The sequence below is a fragment of the Xyrauchen texanus genome, chromosome 45 (genome assembly GCF_025860055.1).
Source record: "Xyrauchen texanus isolate HMW12.3.18 chromosome 45, RBS_HiC_50CHRs, whole genome shotgun sequence".
Taxonomy (NCBI): domain Eukaryota; kingdom Metazoa; phylum Chordata; class Actinopteri; order Cypriniformes; family Catostomidae; genus Xyrauchen; species Xyrauchen texanus.
In genome coordinates this window covers 15,146,342-15,159,635 of record NC_068320.1, presented here as the reverse complement: position 1 = coordinate 15,159,635, position 13,294 = coordinate 15,146,342, and the positions used below count along the sequence as shown (strand labels likewise).

The 13,294-nt window shown below is 43.3% G+C and overlaps 1 protein-coding gene across 4 annotated transcripts in view; it reads right to left on the bottom strand.

Moving 5' to 3' along the window:
- chchd3a (coiled-coil-helix-coiled-coil-helix domain containing 3a) overlaps positions 1-13,294 on the bottom strand; it is a 96,881-nt gene that overhangs the window by 50,387 nt on the left and 33,200 nt on the right. For all 4 annotated transcript variants that reach the window (XM_052119116.1, XM_052119118.1, XM_052119119.1 and 1 more), the window contains exon 4: positions 10,053-10,233. In XM_052119116.1, coding sequence (XP_051975076.1) covers positions 10,053-10,233 — 181 coding nt within the window. The remainder of the gene's footprint in view (positions 1-10,052; positions 10,234-13,294) is intronic.

Genomic DNA, 13,294 nt, shown 5'->3' with positions numbered 1-13,294 from the left:
GTTCATGGAAATGATCAGTGTCTCTATTCTGCCTGACATCTCCTTTGCTCCACAGAAGAAAGAAATTCAAACAGTTTGGAACAACATGAGGATGAGTAAACGACAAAAGCATTTTTGGTGAAAAAACTATTTAAATGTTATACCACCTCCACAGCATTTTTTTATATTTTGTTTGTTTAAACAGGGGATTATAACATAGAACAAAACATTGAGAATTTAATGCAGGTTATTTTGAGACAAAAACTTAAACACACGCAGAAAGTGGGTGTGAGAATTTAGATGCTGCTAAAAGATTCCACCAGTGGCAGGACAGTAACTCCCACATGGCTGCTCTCTCTGTACTCACATTTGGGCATCTTCCCAAAAATATTTGACCAGAGAGTTTCAGAGTTTACCAATCAGAATCAAGTATCCCAGAGAGCTTTGTAATACATTCCCAAGCCCACATGTTATACTTTATCTTCGTTCTTCATTTCTTTCTTTTCAAATTCAGCGACCTTCACCTCAGTACCAGGTCAAAAATATACCTTCATTCATTGTAAAGCTCACAATGCTCCGGCGAACTTTAATTGGAAATCCACGCTTGTAATGAAGTGTAATAATCAGGGATTAGGGCGATGATAAGAGAAGCCCAGATCATAACAACTATATCCCATTTATTTCAGTCTGTCTGGAGCTCTGCCACCTTTTTTTCGTTTTATATAAGTGGGGAAAGTCAGTTTCAAGATTTAAAATTAGGTCTAAAAATAGCTGTGTTTTCAAATACCTTCTCTCTCTAGAGGTACGGCTACATGCAGAAACCCCCCTGTTGCCTTTTGGGCTGTAAATTGACTTCACAAGCTGCTTTGTCAGAAAGCAGCTTTCCTGACACCTGCTGCCATCCATCAATCCAACACTGCTCGGAGCTTGCAGGAAAGGGGCGGCCAGATGAGCCAATTAGCTGCCGGGGTGAGCGCTGGGCACCGGTGCCAACCAGAGACCCAGCCAATTAGAGCCAGTTTCAGAACACTGGCACTGCATGTGGGCAGTAAAAGCTACAGAATACAGTGAACAAGGGGGAATCAGCAAGGCAAAAACAGACAACGAAAAGCGCACACAGAGTGGGATCATACGTTACACACCTATTCTACTGAAACTGAAACCAGCCATCCATACACCCACATATTCACATGCTGAACAGCTAATTTATGGTTATCCATAGATTACAATAAAAAAAAAAAAAAACCTCACTGCATTGGCATAACATTTCCCAGGCTCTGCAAGTAAACTTCCCTTTATCTAACAGAGCCATTCAAAACTACATGTGTTTAAACAAAAAAGATGGGATAAGAGAATAAATATCTAGTCGATCAGTCGACCATTCCAACCCAACCCTTGTTTGCACATGTAGATCAGAATCGCCCTAGCCTCAATATGAAAAACCCCAACCGTCTATATTTTATGAATACTAATGCATCTTGATTCATACTGTGATTCATAAGTTGCAGAATAATGTGTTGCTGTATGAAAACATCCAGTTTATCTCACTTAAGACTAAAAAACATAAAATAAACTCATAAATGTCTTTTTTTGCTTTCCTCCACAAATACCACCTACGAGTACATCCAATCCAAAAAACAGCAAGTCTCTTTAATACCTGGGAAATTAAATTGCGGGGTACTATCAGTCAGGGCCACTCGGCAATAACTAAACTGTAACAATGTTTGAAGCACGCAGATTTGCAAGGAGGGACATTTGCTATAGATGGCACTATTTGAAGGCCACAGAAAAGAGGAAAAGAGAGAACATGAGAGATGGGGGTTTGTGGTCTTGAAATGCAAGTTTAACTGAAGTGGCCTCTGCAGCCCATCCAACCATCAAATGAAAACATCCATGCACTCTTAATAGCTATAGCTGATTGTGGAAGTAAAAAAAAATAGATTTTTGGCTACATAAACAGACTTACAAGTTCAGCATTGGTAAAGCAATTAAAATAATTAATCAATATTTCAGTAATAATATTTTAAGAACTAGATTGTTACATTTATCCAAAACATCAGTGTAACTTGCCACCAGGATGCTTGTTCTTGTGGGTGGTCGTCAGAACGTTGCTAGTGTAGTTAGTTAGTCGTATCGGGTTGCTAAACTACTCTCAGTGGTTGCTAGAGTTTACTGGCCAAAGTCAAAATAATCCACCCCAAGGGTCTCTACAATATAGCTTAGGCAATATTCTGATCTCTAGATATGGCTTAGGTCCCTCCTTCACTTAAAGTCTTTGTGATTTACTTGCCTGTTCATTGTCTGGCAGTCTATTGTTGCAAGTCTAATGGACCATTTAGACCAATTAAAAAAATAAATAAAATATGTGGCTTTTCTGTGACAGAAAAAACAACAACAACAGTGAGACACTGAATAATGGTCAGACATGTCTGTCTAGCACATACCTGCATAGAAAAACAGGTGAACACAAAAATGCCTTCCATGTAAATGGCCACTAATGGCTTAGAAAAGTAATCTTTAACAAGCCATACAATTTGAGGTACAGTGCATACAGAAAATATTGAGACAGAAAGTGTTTTCACATTTTGTTATGTTGCAGCCTTATGGTAAAATGCTTTAAAAAAAAATGTCCCATATCAACCACACAACATTTTTTAACTGAAATATCACATTGACGTAAGTATTTAGAACCTTTACTATGACACTTGAAATTTAGCTCAGGTGCATCCCATTTCTTTGGATCGTCTTTGAGATGTTTCTGCAGTTTGATTGGAGTCCACCGGTGGCAAATTCAATCAATTGGACATGATATGCAAAGGTACTCACACCTCTCTATATAAGGTCTCACAGCTGAAAATGCATGTTGGAGCAAAACCCAAGCCATGAGGTCAAAAGGAACTGCCTGCAGAGCTCAGAGACAGAATTGTGTCGAGGCACAGATCTGGGGAAGGCTACAAATTTTTTTTGGCTACATTGAAGATTCCCAAAGTGGCCTCCATAATTCTTAAATGGAAGTTTGGAACAACCAGGACTCTTCCTAGAGCTAGCTGCCCAGCCAAACTGAGCAATCGGGGGAGAAGGGTATTGGTAACAGAGGTGACCAAGAACCCAATGGTCACTCTGGTTGAGCTCCAGAGATCATGTGTTGAGATGGGAGAAACATGCAGGATGGCAATCATCACTGCAACGCTCTATCAATCTGGGCTTTACGGCAGAGTGGAAAGAGTCTCCTCTGTGCAAGATACATAAAAAAAGGACCAAAAGGACTCAAGATTCTCTTGCCTGATGAAACGAAGATTTAATTATTTGGCCCCAATTCCAAGAATCATGTCTGGAAGAAACCTGGTACCGCTCATCACCTGCACAATACCATCCCAACGGTGAAGCATTGTGGTGATATCATCATGGGGGGTCAATGGCAGGGACTAGGGGACTGGTCAGGGTTGATGGAAAGCTGAACACACTAAAATACAGAGATATCCTTAATAAAAACCTGGTCCAGAGCACTCAGGATCTAAGACTGGGCCGAATGTTCACCTTCCAACAGGACAATGATCCTAAGAACTCAGCCAAAACAATGCAAGAGAGGCTCAGGGACAACTCTGTGAATGTCTTTAAGTAGCCCACCCAGAGCTCGAACTTGAACCTAAGCGAACATCTCTTGAGAGACCTGAAAATGGCTGTCCACTGACAGTACTCATCCAACCTGACCGAGCTTGAGAGGATCTGCAGAGAAGAATGGGAGAAAGTGGCCAAATCCAGCAAAGCTTTTCGCATAACACCAAAAAAGACTTGAGGCTGTAATCGCTGCCAAAGGTGCTTCAACCAAGTTCTGATTTAAGGGTCTGAATACTTATGCTAATGTGATATAAGTTTTTTCTTTCAATAAATTTGCAAAGTTATCAAAAATCTGTTTTTTGCTTTATCATTATGGGGTATGGAGTGTGGATTGATATGAAAATAATAATTATAATTTAAAGCATATTAGCATAAGTCTGCAACATGAAGGGGTCTGAATAGATTCTGAATGCAATGTACCATTCTTGCACATAGTCTAAATGATGCGGGTCACGTTATGCATCAAAGTTTAAGTAAGCACCAACATTAATAATCCCAAGAATGGATTTTAAACTCAGATACAATAAAACAAATTTGATGATTGCTATCTTTACTGCTATTTTAGTGTTGGTTAAGTGTTCATTAAAACGTTTGTACCAAATGTTTGATGTATGAGTTCTACACAATCGTGTAATAACCAAAACCTTTTGGGTGACTGGGCTGACTTGGAGAGAAGAAAGAAAAAAATGGTCATTTTATGCCAAACTTAGGAACACATGCTTTTGCAAGACAGTGTTCTTTTGTCTCAACAAATCACTTCACCAGCCATCAAATAAGTTGCATCGGTCACTGGGTTGGAGATTGATGACTCTGCGTTTGATTGAAATGTTTGCCCCAGGGTTTGCCACTGTCTGAATGAAATTATATGTGTTGTGATTGATTGGCTGTCCTTATAGATTGCTAGAGGACCAGAGTCATTGAAACCCAAACACTAGCAGACTTGACGAGTTTATTAATGCCAAGAATCACTGACAGCATGTATGGTCGAACAGATACAATAGAACTTTTCAACCAAAGTGCTGAAATGTTACATTGAAAATTTTGTACGAACATAAATCTCTGAGCCACATTAAATTAGCTCAAGGTTTGTCTTAAATTGAATACAACCGGACAAAATTATGATTGATTTCCAAGATTGAAATGACACTGTAGTTTGAATTTATTATAGTGTTGGGGACGTTCACACCTAACGTGTCCTTGTGCAACAAAAGCTAGACGAGACAGCTTTTTAAAAGTAATGTTCTGGTTTCAATACAAGTTAAGCTCAATCGACAGCAATTGTGGCATAATGTTGATCACGAATCGTCCCTCCTTTTCTTAAAAAAAAAAAAAGCAAAATCAAGTTTTCAGTAATGTACTTACAATGGAAGTGAACGGAGCCAATTTTTGGAGGGTATAAAAAGGCATAAATGTGAATTATACTGCATATTAATCTTACAAAACCACTTATGTTAATTCTTCTGTTGAAACTCATATATAATGTGATTGATAAAGTTGTTTAAAGCATTGTTCACAGGGATTCCAGGATTCACAGCATTACATCATGGCAACAAGGTTGTAAGATTGGATATGTTAAACAGAAAAGATTAGCAAGCGATTTTATGACACTAAAATCATGTTAACATGCATATTGTTTACTTCTTGTCGCAATCATTTTGAAACAGTTAGGGATATAATTCCTTTCACAGGTCACAATACACGGCTACTTTCTAAGTGAATTGGGCTCATTAGAAACTGTGCTTCATTCACAAAAATTGGCCAGCACAAATTAAATTGTGCCATTACCACCAGATGAAAGCAGGTGGTAAAATGAACTTTAAATGGATGTTTCAGTAAATTTTCTATAAATCATATCAGCAGAATTTCATCAAATAATGATCAAATAATGGGGAAGAGTATTATAAGCTGGCATATACAGTATAAAGGAGAGCAATATAGTGAAGCGCACTTTCCGCATGTTAAAGAAACTATTTAGGTGTCTGGATCAGTAGTCAGTGATGCTGCTCAGTCCTCCCAATGTGTAGACAATGGTGGTCTGCTGCATCCTCTGCTATAGAATTGGCCACCAAAAATGTAATTGCATGTGCAAAATACATTCTGTAGCGATTTTGTGGGAATGTTTGCATCTTTGCCTGATCTGCATAAATACTTTAGTGAATCAGGCGCTAAACCAGCGCATGCAAATATCCGGCGCTTTTACAGGACACAATTAATTCTTAGTGAATTCCCCTCTGAGTATTTTAGCATTTACAGATTGGCCCCATTCATTTCCACTGTATTTGCCTCACTCTAACCCTGATTTTTGCTTTTTTTTAAAGAAAAGTAGGGACAAGTGAAAATAAATGTTTTTGGTAATAACACAACTTCACAAATGCTGTCGATTGAGCTATTAAACTTAACTCATAAGTGCACACTGGAGATGCTGAAGAAAACAGAGCTTTATTTCTAAGCTGGTGGGCTTGGAGGAAAATATTTTATGGTTGCAGCTAGTGTTAGCACCCTGTGCAAGAAGGACAGCCATCAGAACAGTAACCTCAGAGCTCTCGACTGGGGCAAGATAATTGGAGAGGCTAATTTGGGTGGGCGAAGACTGTTTCTGGAGAATGCAGCCGCTGCTAGCACTCATCTGTGCTATTGTACGTGACCAACAGAGCCCGAAGACCAGAGCATGGTCAGAATCCTGATGAGAGAGGGATCGATATCCCCTTGAATGAGGGGAGGAAAAATAAAACACACAAACACCAGCACTGGTCAGCTTAATGGTTCACAACCTTTGAAATAGAAGTTGCATTTATCAGGCATTAGGCTCCAGTCTTCGGTCTATGAAGCAAATGTTGGGTATGTGCATTTGGTTGCAAACTGGGATCTGTAAAAACCTAGTGAAAACCCTCCTATACTGGCCTACAAATGATTTCAACTCTAGTGTCTAACCCTCTATTTCTAAATATAAGCAGGGTGGGAAATGTACTTTTTGCCCATCAGCCGTGGTTGTTGGTAAATGGCCGATTTAACTGGCCATATTTTACCAGCATTTACATCAACCAACAGAAGGGGAGAAATACGATCTCAGTGATTTTGACCGTGACAAGATTTTTTGTGCCAGACGGGCTGGATGAGTATTTCTGTAACTGATTAGCTCCTGGGATTTACACACACAACATTCACTACAGTTTAAACATAATGGTGCCAAAAACATCCAGTTAGTAGCAGTTAAACGGACAGAAACACCTTGTTGATGAGAGTGCTTTATTTAGTATATAAATTAAATTTAACAACATTGCAAATTGTATTGGTTTTGTTTTTTAATCCAGTTTAGGCTGCTTTAAAAGATTATAAATACAAGAAGGAAATAAAAAAACACCAAAAAAAAACAAATACATTTCAAGCACGCACTGTTGCTAAGCAGTGACACTTCTATTCAACTGTCAATGATGTCTTATAAGTCACCAGCCAAGTTACTATTAGAATCCAAAATAAGCTGGTTAGATGTTAAAGACCCAACAGAGCAATAATGACAAAGGAGGAAGTCAAAGTGATCCTACAGTCCGTATGACCTGCCGAAACCAAAGAGAACATGGCTAAAATCACAAGAATCCACTGGCCTGTGTTAACGTCCCAAGAGTGGGCGTGTACTCCAGATGGCTAATGCATTTATAAAGCAAAATGTCCGAAAGCCTGAAGTGTGGCACTGTGGCTCTCAGTCACAGTAGGAATGCATTTCAAAAGCCTGATTGATGCTTAATGATTGAACTCTTCGCAGTCAGGCAGAAATGCACTCGGCGGAAGGAACCAGCCTGCTAGGACAAAGGACTTAACAAATCACCTTTGAAAGGTCCATCTATTCAAAGTGTGCTGAGAGCAGCAGAATCATGTACTACCCCGGCAAGGACTTTCAAACACTTATTGAGGTTTTGGAGGCAATTTAACTTTCTAATTTCCAAGTTGAACATTAATTTGTGACAAAATAATAATGTATTGATTTATTCACTATATCTTGAGCTTGTGTTGCACTTAATAAACGCATTATCACCTTGTTTATGTGTAAATTAATTTATTTTTAATTCAGCAATGGGGTCATCGGTTTGCTTAAAAAAAAAATCTCACACACTCTCACTCACTCTCTCTCTCTCTCACACACTCACTCACACACACACACACACACACACGCACACACACGCACACACACGCACACACACGCACACACACGCACACACACGCACACACACACACACACACACACACACACACACAGCTATCCCGTAAAAGCACAAAATGTGGATTGAAAGACCAAAGGTACCCCATTTGAATTGAAAACCGAAAGACTACAAATACGAGTGTGGCAGGTTAGTCTTCACCCTTTCAGGCAGAAAAAAAAATCATTTTAGGCAATAAAATGAAAGAAATAAAAAGAAAAGATAGTTTTTATGACAGCACTGTCAGGGCAGATGATTACATGAGAGAAAATGCCATGAATCTGGCAATAACCCTTCAAATTCTATTAAAGAAGCTCCGCTCTAAAAGAACTGGAAATTGAGAGGGATGAAATGTGTGATGATGTCCATGAGTGAACTTTTTCAGTTAAGAGAAAAAGACAAGAACCTATCTAACTAATTTTCCTCTCTATGTGTATGTGTTCTTTTCAAACTGAAAGTTAAAATCATATCTCAAACGATGTGTAGTGTGACGAGGGGGAGGGTGTGGCCGGGCCGTGAGGATGCACGGCTGGCGCTTAATCACCTAATCAGCCGTGAGGGGGATAAACATGAGCCGGGGGAGCCAGTACAAGAGAGAGAGAGAAAGACACACATGGCCACTGTGTGTTTGCATTTATGTGTTTTATGTTATGTTCCAGTTCTTTTGTGTCATTAAAGCATTGTTCTGCCGGTTCCCACCTCCTCCTTGCCCATCCTGGTTACACTGGTGCCGAAACCAGGGAAGGAGGAGGGATGTGCTGTCATGGAGTCCTCGCCGCTGCCGTCTGCCAGGGGATGGAGGAACTTCTGCCATCCGCCAGGAAGGGGAGGAGCCAATCCATCCACCAGGGGTCGGAGGACTCGCTGAGGAGGAGTGGCTGAGGAACAGTTTTTCTATCTTCCCCTCCCTTTCACTCCCCTCGTCTCTCCCAGGGCTCCAGAGAGGTGTGGAAGACGTGCTGGCAGAAGGACAGCTGGAAGGGCAACACCTCCCCTCCAGGAAGGGAGGGGAGTACATCATGCCAGAGGTTTCCCCCGGCCTGAATCGGGCAGAGGAGGAGTATGACATGGAGGAGGGCAAGGCCGGGCCATGAGGGTGCATGGCCGGCACGGAGTCACCCATTCATCCTGGAGGGGGATAAAGGTGAGCCCGGGACGAGCGAGCGAGCGCGAGAGAGAGAGAGAGACACACATGCCACCGCTGTGTGTGTGCGTCTATGCATTTGTTATGTTACCAAACCAGTGGTTCTCAAATTGCTTTGCACTGCTCATGTTCAGTGCAGGCACAGTTTTAGATGGTGATCTAAAGTGAGTGATGTAGAAGAGTTTATCTAGAAAAACATTCCCGCACACAAAATGCCCCAAGATACTCCCTGCTCCTTTCTTTGTTTAGATTTACATATCGTTCCCAATTATGTTTTACCTAATTCTCTCACTTACACACAAACACACACACAAACACACACCCACACCTTGCAGCCGTGAATTACCGCACATCTCATCCTCATCCCAAAATCTATTCATTTTTCTATTACAGAGATGACTGTGTGAAATGAGCTATGTAATCAATACCATACATTTATAAACAGCTCCAGTTCTCAAGGGAACCTATTTCTTTACTTCATGCTCAAATAATTTGTACCTTGTCAAAACCAATGGAGGGGCCCCTCGTCTTACAATGTGTTTACAAGGGCAATTTAGCTGCCTGCAAATAAAACTACCTTACAATATTATGAGTGTGTTCCTTTTGGATTAGCCCCAAATGGAAAGATGATGAAAAGTACTGGGCATCTAGTTAAATGTGTGAGTCCAGTGAATGTCTGTGTTTGTGCATGTTGCCTCACGTCTCGGTTTAACAGTGTGTTTGTGCATGTCTGTTTGACCTCAAATAATCTGAATAAAGGTGTTCATGTATTTGTGTATGTGCATGTGTTTTTCTTACTTTTCAGAAAAAGAAAAAAAACAAACATACAAACTGCTTATTCATACTGGTCACTGGACATTAAAATGGGATAGCAGAAAGTAATTTAACATCTAAAAATGGACACACGTCACATTTAACTGTATCAGTTTATTTGAAAAGACTTTGCTTCCTCCCAGACATCCCTTATTGATGTCTTGTTCTTTTGATTGTACCTAAATTATCTTCTCACCTGTTTTGTTTATTATCAAAATAACTTTTTTTTTATTGCCTATAGCAAAGAGTGATGTATCAGAACCATTCTTTTGTGTTTTTTTAAATGTGCCTGGAAATTTACTCACGTAGATCTGAGCTTGTAATCTTTCATCCTCGGCAGTGACTCTCTCTCTCAGTATGGCCTTCTGGATGTTCTCATCTGCACTGGCTTTCTCCAGGGCAAGGATCCTGTTCACTTCCTCTTTTACATGGGCTTGAACTTCTGCATGTGCCCGTTCATGTGCCTGGGACTTTTCCTCTTTCAGCCTAAACATAAAGCAGTGGAGAAAAGAACAGAACACAGAGAATATCAGACAAAACTGCTCATCTACACCCATGCCATTAAAAGCTAAAAGCTACGCTAACCAAAGAAATGGTTCCATTCAATCTGCTACCAAAACGGTCATATAACTGGAGAATGACTGACATTAAAAGAGTAGTATTCATCACATGACCTCAAATGGTTGCCACCATGAGGGGGGCCATACATAGTGTTAAAGAAGTGATTTCTAGGCCAGTAATTCCCAACCGGTGTATGTGTACCCCCTGGTTCCACAGTTGGATTTTACAAAGTTGAATCTATAAAACAAAATGCATTACTTAAAATTTAAATAATGGGGATTAGGGATGGGTAAAATATATATATTATCAGATTTTTCACAATCTTCATTTGAACGTTCACAATTGCCTTTTTTAATTTTTTTTAAGGAAGAGAGATAATTTTACTGCGTTTTGAGAGTAACAATTTTGGCTTGACTTGTTCCGTTACATGTATGTCAAAATATGAGATTCTTGCAATCCATGTGCAGTTGCCGCCGAGCGGCTGCTCTGCTGCTATCTCGGACGAAGTAGCGTGTTCCATCATGGCTTCGGACAACGAGGAGTGGTCAGGCTCACACGCCTCCTCCTCGGCCCAGGAATTCAGCAGGACCAGCGCCGAGTCGAGGGGAACTAACACGCCTCTCACACAGGCCGTCGACCGCCTCAGGCTCGAATGGTCACCGCCCCTGAGCAGGCACCCAACAGACTCGACGGCTGCTTTCTTCAGAGCCGCCGCCGCAGCACCCGCTACCCGGGCGCTCCTTCCTGCCGGAACTCCACGCTGAGCTTTCCAAATCTTGGAACGCCTTTCTCGGCCAGGGTCCGATCCCACGTCTCCACCTCTCTTGCTTCGGTGGACGGCGCCACCGAGAAGGGCTACGCTTCCATCCCTCCGGTCGAGGATGCGGTAGCAGCACACCTTTGCCCGCCCTCCGCGAGATGGCGGTCTAAACCAGTGCTCCCGTCTAAGGCCTGCAGAACAACTTCCGCCTGTGTTGGCGCGCCTATTCCGCCGCCGGCCAAGCTGCATCTGCTCTGCACTCTATGGCCGCTTTACAGATCCTCCAAGCGGACCTTCTACGTGAGTGGGATGAGGAAAGCAGGCATCCAGAGGCGGTTGCAGACATAAGAAGTGCGACGGACCTCGCCCTCCAGGCTACCAAAGCTGCAGCCCAAGCTATAGGGAAGTGCATGGCCGCGCTGACTGTGACCGAGAGACATCTGTGGCTAACGCTAGCTGACATGGGAGAAGCAGAGCTTCACGTTCCTCAACGCACCGCTTCTCCATCCGGTCTCTTCGCCCGCGGTGAGTGGTATCATTGACCGGTTTTCAGAGGTCCAAAAGCCACACAAGCCATGAATCTCTTTCTGCCTCGTCACGCTAACTCCTCTGCAGGTCGCCCACGTGAGCCTCCTGCACGAGCCTCTTCACAGCGCCCAGCTCAGCAAAGCCAGACTTCTCAGCGTCGACAGGGCGGCCACCCTCGATCGCGCTCAGACAGCCGCCGCAGACCGCCGCCCCACAGGCCTCGGCCTAGAATCGCGCTGAAACCTGAACAACCGAAGTCCTCCTAGCTTTGTTTACAAAACGACGGATCAGTCCCGCCGCGGCCGGACCACCGTCAAAGCGTCGCCGCCTGTCAGTCCCCTTCTCTCAGGCTACTACAGTGGTAGATTCAGCAGCCAACAAGCCGGTGTTAACACCCGCTTGCCTGCGCTCAAACGCCGTTTTCACGGCGACCCAAAGAAATCTTGTAAAGAGCAACATGCCCTATGTGTAGAAAATGTCCCCACAACCCAGTGTTCACCCATACACACAAGCATTACACATCCCGTGTCCCTATCAGAGCACACTCACATAAAGCGGTTACGAACCACTCGAGTGTTGGAGTTAATAAACGCGCCCACGAGCCCGCAGCGCGCCCTCTCCTCTGCCCGCTCTGTCACACGGCCAGCAAACACCTCTCCGCATGTAAGTCCCGTGTCCGTGACTATGCTCGCACATCACTTATCAGATGTGACTCTTTCCCCATTTACCCCAATCGGAAGTCACTCACAGAACAGCCTGTCTCTGCTGTCTGCGAAGCAGTCATGCATAAACACACTAAGCGCGCCACACATTCTGTTCAGCTGCTGTGTGCGCAATCAGGGCGATTTGGCCATTCACCCTCTAATATTACGCTTCAAAGCGTGGGAAGATATTCCAGGGATATCCGAATGGGTGTTAAGCACAATAAAACAGGGCTATTTGCTACAGTTCGATCGCCGTCGTCCTCGCTTCAGAGCGCGGCTCGAAACTACTGTGAACACGGAAGCAGCATGCATGCTTCGTTCAGAAATAGCAAACCTTCTGTGCAAAAGGGCCATAGAGAGAGTGCCGCCACCTCCGAGCAAGTCGGGGTTTTACAGCCGTTATTTTCTTGTCCCCAAGAAAGACGGCGGCCTCAGACCAATATTATATCTCAGGGTTTTGAACAAAGCGCTTGCAAAAAGACCGTTCAAAATGCTTACAACCAGCAAACTCCTCGCGCATGTGCGCCAGGGGGACTGGTTTATTTCTCTCGATCTGAAATATGCATACTTTCAGATTCAGATAAATCCCCGTCACAAATCCGGTCTCTTCGGCTCCACGGTGAGTGGTATCATTGACCGGTTTTCAGAGGTCCAAAAAGCCACACAAGCCATGAATCTCTTTCTGCCTCGTCGCGCTAACTCCTCTGCAGGCCGCCCACGTGAGCCTCCTGCACGAGCCTCTTCACAGCGCCCAGCTCAGCAAAGGCACTGGCCCAGGACTGGCCCAACCGCCCGCTTTACGCCTTCCCTCCCGTCTCGCTATTGCCACAGGTAATGCAGAGGATCAGGGAAACGCGCCACTCGGTGCTCCTCATAGCCCCGCGCTGGGAGAATCAAACATGGTTCCCGGAGCTTACGCAGCTGTCACTGACAGCCCCGTGGCCCATCCCAGTGAGAGCAGATCTCCTCTCGCAAGCTCGCGGCACGATCTGGC